This window comes from Oncorhynchus kisutch, linkage group LG24 (genome assembly GCF_002021735.2).
Source record: "Oncorhynchus kisutch isolate 150728-3 linkage group LG24, Okis_V2, whole genome shotgun sequence".
NCBI lineage: Eukaryota > Metazoa > Chordata > Actinopteri > Salmoniformes > Salmonidae > Oncorhynchus > Oncorhynchus kisutch.
The window spans coordinates 28,057,649-28,076,706 of NC_034197.2; the positions used below are offsets into that span (position 1 = coordinate 28,057,649).

The following is a 19,058-nucleotide window of genomic DNA, read 5'->3' on the forward strand; positions in this document are numbered from 1 at the left end:
AAGTTACTAGGCTCATTGGTTAGTGTGTAAAAGGTGAAGTTCCTCGGGCCATGGAATATGTTTCTTTTTTTCTCCAAATACAATATCACATTCGACAGGAAGACACTTTTTATATGTACTGTATTTAAAAAGCTACAGACATGAAACAAAGGCTTTTACAAACCAAAAACAACACTGTCCATATCCCCCCTATGTAAACAATAGAAAACTGTTTTTGTTGCATTTAGTAGTTAATGCATTGAAATTGCTCAGGCTGATAACATTTGTAAGCCACAACATTAAAACTCCACATTTTTCGTACAGCATTTACTAAAATGCATAAGCAATTGCATGCACAGCAATGCACTATACAAAAACAATAACAATGCTCATTTTCTTCAGGGCAAATACTGGCAAGTTGCAATATTATAAAACTCTGATTTAAAAAAAAGGACATGCACTCATTTGAATGATAATACATGTAGTATAGAGCTCAGTTCACAGAATAGTCCAAATAACAGTCTTTTCAGGTTTTAAAACCAGCTATTACAACAGTACACCTATCATTTTAGAGTACATACCTACTTCTTTACATGTTATAAGTTACTGGTGTTACTGGTTTTGTTGCTGTTGGACAATGTACACATATTTTCATGTGGTACTAGAGGTGTGGTACTTTAAGTACACTTATTAACATGGAACAAATACATTTGTTCACAACAAACCACGTTTTTACATTTTGGAAACTATTATATCACAGAACAATATACTGTGCAAGAATACAAAAGGAAAATACCTGCTTGATGTTCATTCAACAGTGAAACTATAGATAAATCATGCTAATATTAAAGGGAAAACACATTTTGTCTTGAGAACTCAAAATTTATATTTTTCCTATGGTGTGAATACCTGCATATGAATAAAACAGACACTGTAAAGTAAGTCTGGAAGTGGACTGAGATCACTACAGTATGCAGTGTTTTACTGCACTCAGTGCACTGTATAATACCAGCTGGATGGGAATAAATAAACAGAAAAGAGAAATACTGGACACAGAACAGGACATCATGTCACACAAGGCTTGATTGTCATGACAGCAAAACAAAATGGTGGCCATAAAGTTGCCCCTAACCACTGATGTTAGACTTTATTTTACCTCTCTAACAGTAAAGGTTAGAACTACCAGGTTAATCTAATCTTATATCTATGGGGGTAAGGGCAACCTTTACCTGGAGCCAGGGTCATGTGGTGATTGAACAAACAAAATCTTCAACACATTATCTAAATGGTTCAAGTTAAACCATATAATGAATCTGCATTTGCTTTAGGCAGACATACTAACAAGACTGTTATTAAACTCCTTCTCTGTAGGATCGATGACCCTCCCCAGCAACAGGCTGTCATCATATGGACTGGTTTAGGGAAAGTTCCATAACAATTTCAGTGAATTGAACCCCCCAAAATTGAAATGTAACCATTCTAACCGTTCTCCTGTTCGGTTTGAAACAAAGAATAGATTTGATGTTCTATCTGAAGTGGAGAACAGATGTCATATTATCCTGAATGGAGTGGCTCAGTACACAAATTTGCTTGTCCATCGTCGTATACTCTGTAGATTAAGGATCCAGGTTAGCTGCTATTAAACTGTGAACTAAGTCATATTCCTGATTTAGAGGAATTGGTCATCTTTTCAACCAAAACGTTTCAGGGACAGACAGAGCTCGAGGCATGAACCAGCATCATAACATAGGCTATTTATACATTTAAATGTTTCTTTTTTTTACATTGTAATACCTGGTGAAAAGTTCAAAGTACAAAAACACAACAAACCTTTACACCAATTCATGTCTCAGTTTACTCATGTAACGGCATTCAGGCAAGCGTCGCTCATTCTTAGTCTATGTCGGCTAAGTGTTAAATACAGATTATCGAGATTAGAGGCAGAAGCAAGCGGTAACTCAATCAATATACTTTTTGTTGAGCATGAATGTACAGTAAGGCCTGCATAAGATAAAACCATATTGAAAGGCTTGAGCGAAAAGGTCAACTTTACAGTACATTGAAGCCATTTTGCTGAAGCAGTAGAGGTGACAGTGACGTGTTAGCCACAGTAGCGCTCCCTCTCCAGGGGGTTAAGTGCTCTGAATTACAGAATCTGGACAAGAGACTCACAGTCCCATCATGCATCTCTTTCAGAGAACCATCAAACCCTCATCCAGGGGTCCCCATGGTTACGACCCATAATCACAAACGATGAGGAGCGGACTTTCTGGGAAGAAAGGGATTTCTCCATGACTTTGCATCTTGCGAAGAGTATTTTAATTACATCAAATGTTTGCAGGACAAAAGATGGGGGTTTCAGAACTTAGGGTGTTGTTTGGATGGTACGTGGTACAAGTCTAGAGATGGGATGGAGAGGAGAGGTTTGGGGGTGGATAGGGGTGGTGTCGGGGGGTCACGCTGTGGGACCGGTGATCTGGGTGTTGTAGTCGGCGGTCTCCATCTTGAGGATGTAAGGGATGATGCTGTCGATGGGCACGTTGCCGATCAGGCCGGTGAAGAATAGCTCCTCTGTGATGCTGGAGCTCATCAGACGCAGCGCAGGGAGTCGCATCAGGATACGCGTCAACCTAGGACAACCAATCAGAGAGAGAAAAGTTAATACATGTGATTTATGGATCCAATCAGAAAAAAACAGATTCACATATGAATTTATGGGACCTGTGGGGAGGGTTTAAGGATATATCAAGATCCTGATTGGCATACAGCATACCTGTATGTGTCATCTGGATAAGTCTTCTGCACATAGTCCTGTAGTTCCATCTGGGCTTTCTCCTGGAACTTCACTATCTGGCTGCAACTGTTCAGGCCTGGATGGTCTGATTAGTGAGACACACAATAGCTGTTTCCTAACAATACACTACGAGGTAAATATGGAAATGTTATCATGATGTTAAGCTTATCTACTCATCTAGTTGATATACTGTACATATATATACCTATGTGGGTTGTTCCACCAATTAGGTGCCTTTTAAATTTGTATTTATTTAACCTTTATTTGACCTGGCCAAGATAAAGCAAAGCAGTGCGACAAACAAAAACACAGTTACACATGGAATAAACAAACGTACAGTCAATAACACAATAGAACAAATCTACAGTGTGTGCAAATGAGGTAAGATTAGGGAAGTAAGGCAATAAATAGGCCATAGTGGAAAAGTAATTACAATTTAGCAATTAAACACTGGAGTGATAGATGTGCAGAAGATGAATGTGCAAGTAGAGATACTATGAGGATGAGGGAGTTGGATGGGCTATGTACAGGTGCAATGATCTGTGAGCTGCTCTGACAGCTGATGCTTAAAGTTAGTGAGGGAGATACGAGTCTCCAGCTTCAGTGATTTTTGCAATTCGTTCCAGTCATTGGCAGCAGAGAACTGGAAGGAAAGGCGGCCAAAGTAGGAATTGGCTTTGGGGATGACCAGTGAAATATACCTGCTAGAGCGCGTGCTATGGGTGGGTGCTGCTATGGTGACCAGTGAGCTGAGATAAGGTGGGGCTTTACTTAGCAAAGACTTATAGATGACCTGGAGCCAGTGGGTTAGGCGACGAATATGAAGCGAGGGCAAGCCAACGAGAGCATACAGGTTGCAGTGGTGGGTAGTATATGGGGCTTTGGTGACAAAACAGATGGCACTGTGATAGACTGCATCCAATTTGCTGAGTAGAGTGTTGGAGGCTATTTTGTAAATTACATTGTCAAAGTCAAGGATCGGTAAGATAATCAGTTTTATGAGGGTTTGTTTGGCAGCATGAGTGAAGGATGCTTTGTTGTGAAATAGGAAGCCGATTCTAGATTTAATTTTGGGTTGGAGATGCTTAATGTGAGTCTGGAAGAAGAGTTTGCAGTCTAACCAGACACCTAGGTATTTGTAATTGTCCACATATTCTAAGTCAGAACCGTCCACAGTAGTGATCCTGGACGGGCAGGCAGGTGCAGGCAGCAATCGGTTGAAGAGCATGCATTTAGTTTAACTTGCATTTAAGAGCAGTTGGAGGCCACGGAAGGAGAGTTGTATGGCATTGAAGCTCGTCTGGAGGTTAGCTAACACAGTGTCCAAAGAGGGGCCAGAAGTATACAGAATGGTGTCGTCTGCGTAGAGGTGGATCAGAGAATCACCAGCAGCAAGATGGACATCATTGATGTATACAGAGAAAAGAGACGGCCCAAGAATTGAACCCTGTGGCACCCCCATAGAGACTGCCAGAGATACGGACAACATGCCCTCAGATTTGACACACTGAACTATGTCTGAGAAGTAGTTGGTGAACCAGGCGAGGCAGTCATTTGAGAAACCAAGGCTCTTGAGTCTGCCGATAAGAATGTGGTGATCGAAAGCCTTGGCCAGGTTGATGAATACGGCGGCACAGTATTGTCTTTTATCGATGGAGGTTATGATATCGTTTCGGACCATGAGCGTGGCTGAGGTGCACCCATAAGCAGCTCGGAAACCAGATTGCATAGCGGAGAATGTACGGTGGTATTCGAAATTGTCGGTGATCTGTTTGTTAACTTGGCTTTCGAAGACCTTAGAAAGGCAGGGTAGGATAGATATAGGTCTGTAACAGTTTGGGCCTAGAGTGTCTCCCCAATCTTTGGGGATCTCAGACGATACGAAAGAGAGGTTGAACAGGCTAGTAATAGGAGTTGCAACAATTGCGCTAGATCATTTTAGAGAGGGTCCAGATTGTCTAGCCCTGCTGATTTGTAGGGGTCCAGATTGTCTAGCCCAGCTGATTTGTAGGGGTCCAGATTTTGCAACTCTTTCAGAACATCAGCTATCTGGATTTGGGGGGGGGGGGGGCTGTTAACCGGGGTAGGGGTAGCCAGGTGGAAGTCATGGCCACCCGTAGAAAAATGCTTATTGAAATTCTCAATTATTGGGGATTTATAGGTGATGACAGTGTTTCCTAGCCTCAGTGCAGTGGGTAGCTGGGAGGAGGTGCTCTTATTCTCCATGGACTTTACAGTGTCCCAGAACTTTTTGGAGTTTGTGCTACAGGATGCAAGTTTCTGTTTGAAAAAGCTAGCCTTTGCTTTGCTAACGGGGCGGCAGGTTAGCCTAGTGGTTAGAGCGTTGGACTAGTAAGCGGAAGGTTGCAAGTTCAAACCCCCGAGCTGACAAGGTACAAATCTGTCATTCTGCCCCTGAACAGGCAGTTCTGTTCCTCGGGCATCATTGAAAATAAGAATTTGTTCTTAACTGACTTGCCTAGTTAAATAAAGGAAAAAATAGGACCTCATAAGGTCAATATCCTTCCAGGATACCTGGGCCAGGTCGATTAGAAAGGCCTGCTCGCTGAAGTGTTTTAGGGAGCGTTTGACAGTGATGAGGGGTGGTCGTTTGACCTGAGGCAGTGATCACTGAGATCCTGGTTGAAGACAGCAGAGGTGTATTCAAATCAAATTTATTTATATAGCCCTTCGTACATCAGCTGATATCTCAAAGTGCTGTACAGAAACCCAGCCTAAAACCCCAAACAGCAAGCAATGCAGGTGTAGAAGCACGGTGGCTAGGAAAAACTCCCTAGAAAGGCCAAAACCTAGGAAGAAACCTAGAGAGGAACCAGGCTATGTGGGGTGGCCAGTCCTCTTCTGGCTGTGCCAGGTGGAGATTATAACAGAACATGGCCAAGATGTTCAAATGTTCATAAATGACCAGCATGGAGGGGAGGTTGGTCAGGATGATATCTATGAGGGTGCCCGTGTTCACGGATTTGGGGTTGTATCTGGTAGGTTCATTGATAATTTATGTGAGATTGAGTAGTGTAAAAGAAAATGTTTTATTTCAACACATGTTTTATTCTGTTATAAAGAACACATGTTCAACTTAATTTAAAAAACAAGTTTTCCCCATCTCAAGAGGTTAAAGAGAAAAAAAATACTATATTAAGTGCCAAATCCCCTTGTGACAGGGGAATGGAAGCTTGTTGTGTGCAACAGATAGGGGTAATTGATTGCAATCTTGACCAGCTCGACCCGCTCAGTTTTTCACCACAAAACACCAGAAAATGTCCAAAAAGAGAAGAACCCGCTCACCTGATTTTACACTAGACTTTTGAAAAAAAAATACAAAAATTAAGGAATTGTTTCACCACCAATGAGATTTCAGTTCAAGTAACAGGGTTGACCTTAAAATGAGGTACAAGTTTTTTTTAACGAATAAATAATCACATGAAATAAATAACAATCTTCAGAAACGACTTTGTCAGAGTAACAAAATAACCAGGGCTTTACAGTGATGGTGAAAACTGAGAAATGTCAGGGTTAAGTGGGTTAAAATCCTCCTAGAAGTCACTGACGATGCAAAGAGGGACATATAAAAATGCTGGCACTTGAGAAATTCTTTATTCATATATGATTTATTTTCCATGTGGTCTATATTAAAACGGGCACTTCATTTAATATAACAGGCTTTTAAAATTGTATTTCTGTGCACAATTTCTAAGTGACGCAAAATGCACTCATTTCGTGGAATGACCCATGTACTGTATATGTACTGTATATGTCAAATATAATTTATCCGAGTAAATTCACTCTAATCTGATAAGTCCGATGTTTCTCATAACTAGGGAATTTATATTGCCTCGCCCATGTGACCTGACCAGGAGAAACTTGGGTCCCCTGTGATTTATGATGTATTTCTAACATAATGTATGATGTTAATCGGACCATGCTCACCAGGGCTGAAGAGCACTATGGCCTTCAGGTAAGCATACTCATAGCTGTCTGTCTCCATCTTAGCCATGCTGTTACAGAACTCCTGCAGCTTCCAGATGTGTTCCATCACCAGCTTCACTCTCTCCGCAGACACCTTATCTACAGGGGAACAGCAAACAACACCTTACAACAGAAATAATTAGAAATTAACTTATTTTCTGGGGAATGTGTGTGTGATTGTATCAGGGTGTGTGTTTGTGAATTTAGTGCGTTCATTGTTTTGTATGGAGATCTGGAGGTTTGATGGTGTACCGTCCTGGATGCTGTTCTGGAGGTGGTTGATGATGGCTTCCAGGATGGTGGAGAGGCTCATGATCTGAGCACACTGAGCCAGCCCCAGAGTGAATAGCTCATTCCAACAGGCGCGTACCAGGCTGGTGTTACTCTCCTGACTGAGACACACACACACACAGTTACAGCACTGAATCATGATTGGTTAAGATGATGCACACAAACACAGACAATTCAAGTCACACACATAAATACCAAAAGCGTAATAACACTTTGATATGAGTGTTCTTACCCAAGAGCGGAGAATGCAGGGATGGAGCTTGCCCAGTGCATGGAGAGGAAGAGGAGGCGGGACGCTGACTCACAGATGTAGTGCACATTCAGATAGTCTGGCATGGGGCTGGGCATGGTCAGCTACAGGAGGGACAGAGAGGGACCGAGATAGATAGAGATGTCAGATTATTGAAATCTCAAAGGTTATGTGCATACAAAAATAAATGGTTGAACACCAGCAAAATGTGAATACATTTAAAAGTTTAAAGTTTAGATCCACCACCTTGAAGCTGACGTGTGTGTCTGTGAGCAGTGGGCCCTCCACCTCAATGAGGGGGGTCACCTGGTCCCGGCTGATCACTTGGATGGTGGCTCCGCCCACACACTCCCCACCCTCCGCCAGGTTCTGCCCCACCCCTGACTCAGATGGTTTCAGGGCTTTGGCCAGGGTGTCGAAGGCACTGAAGACACATACACAATACAGGAGCAATTACAGACACACACACACACACACACACATATTCAAACAGAGCCACTGCGTACCGTGTTATCTCGCTGGCGGACTGCTCCTCCTGCTGGTCGTCTGAGGTATCACTGTTGTTCAGGGACTCACTGAGGGAGTCGGTCAGGTTGGCCAGAGAAGTCACCACACTGGCCAGGGTCCCCAAGTCCCCCTGCCCCGACTCAGACTGTCGAGGGGGGTACATCCAGTGAGCCAGTGGTGAGAACAACAACACACTTTGATTCCAATGACCGGTCCCATTCACATCATGTTAGGACAGATATTACACTGAGAATGTTGAGGAATAACAGAGTTTCTACCTTGGTGTCTGTGGCCAGCAGTAGAGTCCCGTCAGCCTGGATCAGAGGCTGCTGAATGTTCACCAGCATCCCTGGGTCTAGCAGACTGGATCTGGACACAACACCAGTCAGACAGCAAACTCTAACCCACAGGACCAATCAGAGCTCCTAGGGGCCGGGGTCTTTAATGCAGGCAAACTTAAATCCATTTTACCTAATTTCTACCAGCATGTCACATGTGCAACCAGAGGAAAAACAACTTAGACCACCTTTACTCTCCCTTGCCCTCCATGTGGCAAATCTGACCATAATTATATGGTCCTGATTCTTGCTTACAAGCAAAAACTAAAGCAGGGAGTACCAGTGACTCGCTCAATACGAAGTGGTCAGATGACGTGGATGCTATGCTATAGGACTGTTTTGCTAGCACAGACTTGAACATTTTCCAGGATTCAATGGCATTGAGGAGTATACCACCTCAGTCACCAGCTTCATCAATTAGTGCATTGACGACATTGTCTCCACAGTGTCCGTACGTACATTTCCCAACCAGAAGCCATGGATTACAGGCAACATCCACAACAAGCTAAAGGCTAGAGCTACCATTTTCAAGGAGCGGGACACTAATCTGGACGCTTATAAGAAATCCAGCTATGCCTTTAGACGAACCATCAAACAGGCAAAGCGTCAACACAGGACTAAGATTTAATCTTACTACACCGGCTCTGACGCTTGTCGGACGTGGCAGGGCTTGAAAAACATTACGGGCTACAAAGGGAAACCCAGCCGCGAGCTGACCAGTGACGCGAGCCTGTCAGACGAGCTAAATGCCTTTTATGCTCGCTTCGAGGCAAGCAACACTGAAGTATGCATGAGAGCACCAGCTGTTCCAGATGACTGTGTGATCAAGCTTTCTGTAACCAATGTGAGCAAGACCTTTAAACAAGTCAACATTCAAAGCCGCGAGGCCAGACGGATTACCAGGACGAGTACTCAGAGCATGCGCGGACCAACTGGCAATTGTTTTCACTGACATTTTCAAACTCTCCCTGACCGAGTCTGTAATACCTACATGTTTCAAACAGACCACCATAGTCCCTGTGCCCAAGAAAGTGAAGGTAACCTGCCTAAATGATTACCACCCCGTAACACTCACCTCGGTATGTGATGTGAGCCATGAACAAAGGCTAGCCATGGCTCACATCCACACCATCATGCCGGAAACCCTAAGACCCACTCCAATTCGCATACCGCCAGACACATCCACAGATGATGCAATCTCAACGGCACTCCACACTGCCCTTTCCCACCTGGACAAAAGGAACACCTATGTGAGAATGCTGTTCAATGACTACAGCTCAGCATTCAACACCATAGTGCCCACATCACTAAGCTAAGGATCCTGGGATTAAACACCTCCCTCTGGAACTGGATCCTGGACTTCCTGACGGGCCGCCCCCAGGTGGTAAGGGTAGGTAACAACACATCTGCCACACTGATCCTCAACACTGGGGCCCCTCAGGGGTGTGTGCTTAGTCCCCTCCTGTACTCCCTGTTCACCCACGACTGCATGGCCAAGCACGACTCCAGCACCATCATTAAGTTTGTTGACGACACAACAGTGGTAGGCCTGATCACCGACAACGATGAGACAGCCTATAGGGAGGAGATCAGAGACCTGGCAGTGTGGTGCCAGGACAACAACCTCTCCCTCAATATGAGCAAGACAAACGAGCTGATCGTGGACTATAGGAAAAAGAGGGCTGAACAGGCACCCATTAACATCGACTGGGCTGAAGTGGAGCGGGTCGAGAGTTAATGTCCTTGTTGTCCACATCACCAACAAACTAACATGGTCCAAACACAAGACAGTTGTGAAGAGGGCATGACAACACCTTTTCCCCCTCAGCAGACTGAAAAGATTTGGCACGGGTCCCCAGATCCTCAAAAAGTTCTACAGCTGCACCATCAACAGCATCCTGACCGGTTGCATCACCACCTGGTATGACAACTGCTCGGCATCTGACCACAAGGCGCTACAGAGGGTAGTGTGTATGGCCCAGTACATCACTGGGGCCAAGCTTCCTGCCATTCAGGATATACTGTATATACCAGGCGGTGTCAGAGGAAGGCCCAAAAAATTGTCAAAGACTCCATTCCCCCAAGTCATAGACTGTTCTCTCTGCTACCGCACAGCAAGCAGTACCGGAGCGGCAATTCTAGAACCAAAAGGCTCCTTAACAGCGTCTACCCCCAAGCCATAAGACTGCTGAAAAATGTATCAAATGGCCACCCGGACTATTTACATTGACACCCCCCCCCCACTTTACAATGCTTCTACTCGCTGTATATTATCTATGCATAGTCACTTTACAAATGACCTCGACTAACCTGTACCCCCGCACACTGCCTCGGTACCGGTACCCCCTGTATATACCCTCGTTATTGTTATGTAATTTTCTTGTGTTCATTTTTTACTTTAGTTTATTTAGTAAATATTTTCTTAACTCTATTTCTTGAACTGCATTGTTGGTTAAGGGCTTGTACAGTGCCTTGCGAAAGTATTCGGCCCCCTTGAACTTTGCGACCTTTTGCCACATTTCAGGCTTCAAACATAAAGATATAAAACTGTATTTTTTTGTGAAGAATCAACAACAAGTGGGACACAATCATGAAGGGGAACGACATTTATTGGATATTTCAAACTTTTTTAACAAATCAAAAACTGAAAAATTGGGCGTGCAAAATTATTCAGCCCCCTTAAGTTAATACTTTGTAGCGCCACCTTTTGCTGCGATTACAGCTGTAAGTCGCTTGGGGTATGTCTCTATCAGTTTTGCACATCGAGAGACCGAATTTTTTTCCCATTCCTCCTTGCAAAACAGCTCGAGCTCAGTGAGGTTGGATGGAGAGCATTTGTGAACAGTTTTCAGTTCTTTCCACAGATTCTCGATTGGATTCAGGTCTGGACTTTGACTTGGCCATTCTAACACCTGGATATGTTTATTTTTGAACCATTCCATTGTAGATTTTGCTTTATGTTTTGGATCATTGTCTTGTTGGAAGACAAATCTTCATCCCAGTCTCAGGTCTTTTGCAGACTCCGTCAGGTTTTCTTCCAGAATGGTCCTGTATTTGGCTCCATCCATCTTCCCATCAATTTTAACCATCTTCCCTGTCCCTGCTGAAGAAAAGCAGGCCCAAACCATGATGCTGCCACCACCATGTTTGACAGTGGGGATGGTGTGTTCAGGGTGATGAGCTGTGTTGCTTTTACGCCAAACATAACATTTTGCATTGTTGCCAAAAAGTTCAATTTTGGTTTCATCTGACCAGAGCACCTTCTTCCACATGTTTGGTGTGTCTCCCAGGTGGCTTGTGGCAAACTTTAAACAACACTTTTTATGGATATCTTTAAGAAATGGCTTTCTTCTTGCCACTCTTCCATAAAGGCCAGATTTGTGCAATATACGACTGATTGTTGTCCTATGGACAGAGTCTCCCACCTTGGCTGTAGATCTCTGCAGTTCATCCAGAGTGATCATGGGCCTCTTGGCTGCATCTCTGATCAGTCTTCTCCTTGTATGAGCTGAAAGTTTAGAGGGTACGGCCAGGTCTTGGTAGATTTGCAGTGGTCTGATACTCCTTCCATTTCAATATTATCGCTTGCACAGTGCTCCTTGGGATGTTTAAAGCTTGGGAAATCTTTTTGTATCCAAATCCGGCTTTAAACTTCTTCACAACAGTATCTCGGACCTGCCTGGTGTGTTCCTTGTTCTTCATGATGCTCTCTGTGCTTTTAACGGACCTCTGAGACTATCACAGTGCAGGTGCATTTATACGGAGACTTGAATACACACAGGTGGATTGTATTTATCATCATTAGTCATTTAGGTCAACATTGGATCATTCAGAGATCCTCACTGAACTTCTGGAGAGAGTTTGCTGCACTGAAAGTAAAGGGGCTGAATAATTTTACACGCATAATTTTTCAGTTTTTGATTTGTTAAAAAAGTTTGAAATATCCAATAAATGTCGTTCCACTTCATGATTGTGTCCCACTTGTTGATTCTTCACAAAAAAAATACAGTTTTATATCTTTAAAGTCTGAAATGTGGCAAAAGGTCGCAAAGTTCAAGGGGGCCGAATACTTTCGCAAGGCACTGTAAGTAAGCATTTTACGGTAAGGTCTACTACACCTGTTGTATTCGGAACATGGGACAAATAACATTTGATTTGATTTTATCCCAAAGTACCAATCAAAGCATTAATCTCAGTCTCTGACCTGGAGCCATCACTGTCGGTGATGAAGGTTGGCGTGGCGATGAGTGGGCTCATCAGGTTCTTCCTAATGTAGATCTTCTCTGTGGACGCAGCACAGTTAACAGGCCTCTCTCTGGGCAGGTCAATGGGCTTCCTTTCACTCTGCACGGCTGAGGACACACAGGACAGAAACACCATAAACAACACTAAAACCCTACAGCAGGGGTCAGCAACAGGCAGGTTTATTTTTTTTCGGGACCCCAAAAGTTCTTAGCAAAAGAAATAAATGAAATTCAGCTAAAATTTAGTGTTACTTAGGAAATCTGTTCCCAACCAAGTATTCCCACAAATATAAAATAGACATATCCCACTGGGCATTCTATTCCACATTGGTACAATGAAATTACGTGGAAACAACATTGATTCAACCAGTGTGTGCCCAGTGGGATGTGACAATGTCTCAATGTAATCAAGTATTGAAATGATTGTTATTTTCAAATATAATCTCTTTTTGGGCTTAGCTCTGGTCAATTTGCAGTAGCATTGAGTGATTAGTGCTTTTTGAAGTCGGTTCGGTTTTGGTAAATTAAAAAATAATAATGTTTTTACATTAAATGCACCATTGTTGAATGCTGTAACAACACTGAATAAAACTATTAATAAAAGTCCATGATGGTAGTGACTGTCCATTACTGCTTATCACTGTTATTAACCATCATTTATTCACATTACTTCACTTTAATAAAATGTTTATTTTATTTGATGACTTTACTATTTAATTCCAAGTCATAATCTCAGATCTATAGAGCTGATGCTTATACTGTCTGACAAAATCCCTATTTTGTAGTTCTTCAAAGTCAATAAGGCATACTTTTATGACTGCTGAATACCAACTATCAATCACTTTAGATAATTTATTTTCAGACTCGTGAATCAACTGCTTTCTATCCCTTTCTCTCTTCTCTCAGTCTCTATCTGTGTCTGCTCTGCACAGACCTGACAAGGTTAAGTGGGTGCACAATGGATTATGGTCATTGTAGTTGATTACCACGTTTTCTGCACTAAGCTATGTAGAATATTGACCTGTTGGAAACTACAACTAATACATTGCACAGTTCAGGCCTTATTTGATTTATCTCTACGGAAACTGCACATCGAGCTCACAGGAAAAAAATGAACGAAATGGAATTCAAATAATTGAACAGACATTGGTCAATTAGTTGTTTAAAAAATGAAAAATAATCCAAATGTTGGTTAATCGCTCAGCACTAATTTGCAGTGTACAAATTATTATAATTATGTTCTGACCTTCCACTCTTGACAAAAATCTGCCTGCGGCTAAATGTTGTTGCCTTCCCCTGCCCTACTGGTACCTTGTGAGCAGACATGACTGATGTTGGGATGATGTTGAGATGGGAAGAAAAACAATTCTTCCCATCTTCATGTACGTGCGTTGTTGTGACTCACACTCCATCTTCATGCCCATGTCCAGGCATTTCCTCAGCCGGCAGAATTGACAGCGGTTACGGTGGTGCTTGTTGACAACACAGTCCTGGTTACTCCGGCAACTGTAAGTCAGGTTCTTTCTCACACTCCTCTTGAAGAAGCCTTTACAGCCTTCACAGCTGACAGCCCCATAGTGACGCCCTGACAACAGAACAGAGAGGAGGGGTTAGTGGTATGAATGGACCAATGTCCTGTGAGTGTGTGTGCGGTGTGCATGCGTACCTGAAGCCTTGTCTCCACACACCACGCAATACTCTACAGGTTGAGGCCGGCCCACGTCCCCTGCCTTCCCCAATAACTGCTCCACCGACGCTGCATCTGTCACAATCTAGAACACCAGGAGTAGAAGTCGCTGAGGGGTCACTGAGGGTACAAAGGTTACACAGTGTGTCATCTAATGCTGTGGTTTAGATGTGGTGTTATGGCTACTTCAGTACCTGTATTCTGCCAGGTACCAGGCTGTCTGCGGTTGTGAAAATGATCTGCTTGGTGCCCTGGTTTTCTGGGGAGGTCAGGATGACTTTGCCCGTTCCTGAGCCATCAGCCGCTGCCAGGATAAACTGCTGCTTGGGACCGCTGAAGGGATCCATGGTCGTGACTATCTGGATCTTCTGACCCGTCTGCTGGTCCGTTACAATCTAAGAGGGAGGGAGGGAGGGGTCATAATCCCACATCCATCCACCCATCCAAACAATTGCTATCCCTTTAATTGAAGCACTTACAATTATTTAAGCTGTATCCAAATAGTTTTTAAAACAATATTTTGTTTTTCGTGTGATTTGTCTGAATCTGTGTATATTAGAAATTGTCACTATGGTGCAGTGTGTGTAGGCTATCAATAGGTGGCAGTGACTTCAAGCAGTAGCATGTCAATAATGTAGGGTATTGTTACCTGAATGTGCTGCGGTGTGGCTGAGGGCTCAGTGGAGATGATCTGGAAGCGTTGTGGAGAGCCACTCATCACTGACAAGTCAGCGGGAGAGGTCTGCACCTGAAACACACAATACAAACACATTAACAGTCAAATCCTAAGAATTATGTGCAACAAAGCACACACACACACACACACACACACCACACAAAATACATGTGGGAGCAGCAGGGAAGCCAACAGCAGCTAGTCAGAGGGAGGGGCTTGACTATGCCCTCAGAGTGACCCCTCTCTTCTGAAGGTTAAGAGTGGCCTCTGTCTCCATGGCAACCAAGGAGTCAGAAGCGACCTGCCAGGCCACACAGAGAAGCAGCATCAAAGATGGTGGATGAATTAAGACAGTTCACTCAGGCAGTTTACTATTGAAAATGGTCAGTTCCGGTCTACATAACTGGGTGTCTCCCATAGACACCAATTCAATAGCAGCTGGGTCTGGTCTACTTAGTTCATTGAACCAGACAAAAACAGGGGTGTCTGGAAGTGTATCGCCTTTGTCTCGCAAAGTAAATAATCTTTGAACAGGAAGCGTGGGATGGGTTAGGGTCAGGGTGCCCTTTCACATACACAGTACAGACACAGTCACACACAGAAAACCAGCATGCAAACACAATTTACCTCCTTATAGCACACAAACACATCCTCTCCCATAACAACAAAATAACCACACACACAAACACAGAAAACCAACATGCAAGCACAATTTACCTTACAATTTACCGTACAGTACACAAACATAAACACATCCTCTCCCATAATAACACAACCACACACACACACACACACACAGTCACTCACCTCTGTCACCTTCTCAGACGCCACTATCTGCTGAGAAAGCACCTCCACATTGGTCATCATGGTGATATAAGGTCATTAGAGGGGCCTGTCTGGAGCTAGGCCAAAGACATCTGTCAACTGCAGTGTGCAACCAGCAGGCAGGGTTACGTTCAATAAGGACAAACCTAAGCAAATGTTTTCAAACAGAAAACAAACGTGAGCATTGTCATTAACCAAGTTCAGGTAATACCTCATTTGCTTCGTACATTATATTTGGATCGTAACAAGAGTGTGCGGCAACAGCTACAAAATATAGCAACTTTAAGATGAATAAGTGCTTTTATCATAGAATTCTCCTCTTGACTTCATGCAATTTAGCACCAAGGCCAGCTCCCTCATTCTCCATTTTCGACTTTGATTTCATGGTGTGGATTGGAGGCCCCTTGCTGCTCAGTATCCCAGTGATATGCCAGGCGAGGGTTATGCCCCGCCAGAGATACCGTTGGTATCATCTTGCCTATTTGCCAGGTATTCTATTTTCATTGTTCCATTTTCTCGTAGAGAAATGTGATAGTCTCTTCGCATGCAAAGCCATTTCATCAGAGATGCACAATCATGACCGATTTGTCCTCTGAAGGAGAATGTAATGTCTGTCTGAGGACAATTCATCCAGGGGAGGGCATCTTATTCAGTGATTTGATTAAGGAGTGGAGGGCATATGGCTGTAAGTGTACACAATTACACATCACACTTTCCATTTCTGGATTTTACCAATCATATTGTGTGTGTTTGAAAGGGTGAGTCTCTCTCTCTCTCATTAAAGGAAGAAAAGGCTATGATTTGAACCGCGGTGAGGACTGTCATTGGCTAAAGGATGGGGGAAGGCCATGGGTTCGTTCGCTCACTAGCCAAATGACAAGTCTATCAAAAACTAATTTCTTCCGACATTCAAAACGAACAAAATGGAGAACCTGGCATTTCGCCAACAATACGGCAGGCAGCCATTCATTAAATGTAAATATATATATATGTTTATATCGATGAAATACCCGTTATTTAACATATTATTGCAATGATAAAACCCTGACATTAAAAAAGCGCCTGCATATGATTACGCAATCAAAGCAAAATTCCTTGTCCCCGAGATGGCAAAGGTAAAAGGGTCGGGTTCATCTGCGCGGTAGTACTAGCCGGCTAGCTAGCTAACATTCTAGCTACTTGGCTGCACTGACAGCTACAGCTCATCTTTTGTCCTCGGCGTTAGAGCTTTATTTTGGCACGTTTATATCTCCGTTGATATCAAACGTTTGACACGGGGGACATGGTTTTCAAAGGCGTTGTCACTGAATGGATATTTTAATATTTAATATTTTAACGTAATAAGTTTAACGTTGAAATAAGATGAGAGATGACAGCACTGCCCACGATTGACAACCATCCAGAACCAAGCCCACCACCGGCTAGAGCTCTCCCTCGAACCGCACAGCATCAAGCTACAACAAAATATCCCTTTTTTTTTGTCTCGACTATGCCTTCACTAGCATTAAACCACTTAAATATTTTGGGCGAAGACTTACCACCGGATGAAAGATTGCAGATTTAGGTCTGGGTCTTCTATTTAAAAAAATTATTTGTTTTTGTTTTTCTTCTGTAAAAGGTCATAGTTCGTGACCCCATTCTGCCAGCATGCTTGGAGTTTTTTCTTCTTCCTCCTCGCGCGTTCTGCGCTTTTCTCCCTCCTAGCGCGCGGCGCGAGCCAGACAGACCGACGTCAGCCTGTCTGCCTTCTTCGAAGGGGAGCTGATTGGTAGATTTTGTTGTCAATATTATAGGCCTAATCCTTGCGTACATTCTTTGTAATATAATATTCCTTAGAATAAAGAGAGAGGTGAGTATGGTGTGTAAATCTGACCATTTGTTAAATCTGACTGTAATAAGCCTAATAATTCCACCTAGGGGGAATTCGGATAGAATGGGACATCATGTAAAATACATTTGTAAGTATAGCCCGCATATCAACAACATTCTCAGTAATGGTTACAGACACGTTTTACTTGCTATGACTGTGAAATGTAGTTGTTTATCTACCTTAGTTGAACGCACTGACTGTAAGTCACTCTGGATACGAGTGTGAATTAAATTACCAAAATGTAAATGTATGTGAAAATTAAAATGTCTTGTGGTCATGTCTAACCTAGTTCTCCTAACCTGCTACATTAATTATCCTAACCTGCTGCATAGTTCTCCTAAACCTGCTATGAAAAGTCCAATTTGACTGAAGCTGTATCCCTTCTAGACAAAACCTTATTTCGGGTTTTACAGAAATACTGCCCATCTCTGAATACTGAGGCTTTTATTTATTGGTCTGACAAGAGGAAATCTAAACTATTGTTTACATTTTGTAATTCTGTATTTTTTTCTTCTGCTTTACCAACCATAGCTAGCTAAAGTAGGACAGCATGGAGTAGCTAACATGGGACAGTCTTAAAGGGTTCTCCAATGGAGGAAAGAGATCCGGTTTAGCCCAACACGATACATTTCTGAAATTCTCAGATGTTTCTCAATCACACAAAATTGAATATAATTGTCATTGGGGTACAATTAGGACTATAATAATGGTGTCCCAGTTGATCTAACCTGCTGTCCCAGTCTACCAAATGCGAACTGAAAATATGGTTTTGACTCAGTGTCAACAAATGCCTCCTGTGAATATGATATCACATTTTTTTGGTGTGTGTGGGTGATTAGGAAACATCTTGAGGATTTCAGAAATGTATCATGTGTTGGGCTAATATGTTGGATAGATGTCGAAAAAGGTTACAGAAGATGGAAATACTAAAAGTGTCCAACTTATTCCAAATTCACCCTATATGGTTCTTGCTATAAGCCCTAGTTCATGTGTGGTGCATATATATATTTAAACTGGCTTTACATCGCTTTTCCAGGCTTCATTGCTTATTGTTGTTGAAATAAAAATTTGTGTCCGAAGAATTTGGCAGAACATCATTCATGGCACTTTGTTTTTCTTGTGTTTTCTGAATATGTATTCTCAAAAACAGGTTGGTGGTTGTGGCGGGAGAATCAGAATTAGCTCGGCAACATAGATAATTAAGATGTCTTATCTGCTTAAAATGCTTATATGATTAAAACTGTTGAACTCTTGTTATTAGATTATATCCCTTTGGACTCTGGTGTTGGCAGTTGCACTTCCTTCCCCATATGGGCCTCAGTCACCTGAGGCCCAGAGAAGGGAGAAGTCAGGCTTGCCTATCACATGTCCCCGTTGCTATGCAGAATATCAGAAAGAGAAGAGGACATTAGGGAACATTGTCTTCATGTGTGTATATGTATCTTTACCTATTACAAACCATGGGAAGGGATGGTGTGATTAATGGGGAACCAATTACTTGTCTCCACAATGTCTGTGCCCAGTCACTCCCTCCTTCGGCTTTGGGGGAGATAAGGTCTGAGACAGGATGTGTGGGGTAGTGTCTGGGAACCATTGTATGTCATCTCTGA

General features: G+C 42.9%; 1 protein-coding gene across 2 annotated transcripts; it reads right to left on the minus strand.

Moving 5' to 3' along the window:
- Nucleotides 1–103: 103 nt before the first annotated feature.
- On the minus strand, nt 104–17,277 carry nr2c2 (nuclear receptor subfamily 2, group C, member 2). 2 transcript variants are annotated; one of them, XM_020458922.2, is made up of 15 exons: nt 17,117–17,277; nt 15,561–15,724; nt 14,727–14,825; nt 14,272–14,472; nt 14,057–14,162; nt 13,796–13,975; nt 12,351–12,498; nt 8,087–8,177; nt 7,808–7,953; nt 7,548–7,725; nt 7,284–7,405; nt 7,013–7,152; nt 6,722–6,859; nt 2,753–2,849; nt 104–2,609 (listed from the first exon to the last, which is right to left on the minus strand). In XM_020458922.2, the coding sequence occupies exons 2-15, from the start codon at nt 15,618–15,620 to the stop codon at nt 2,435–2,437; spliced, it is 1,881 nt and encodes a 626-aa protein (XP_020314511.1). In that variant the 5' UTR covers nt 15,621–15,724; nt 17,117–17,277; the 3' UTR covers nt 104–2,434. The 2 variants fall into 2 exon arrangements, with proteins under 2 accessions (XP_020314511.1, XP_020314510.1); XM_020458921.2 differs by having other exon boundaries at nt 2,753–2,858.
- Between the last annotated feature and the right edge of the window lie 1,781 nt (nt 17,278–19,058).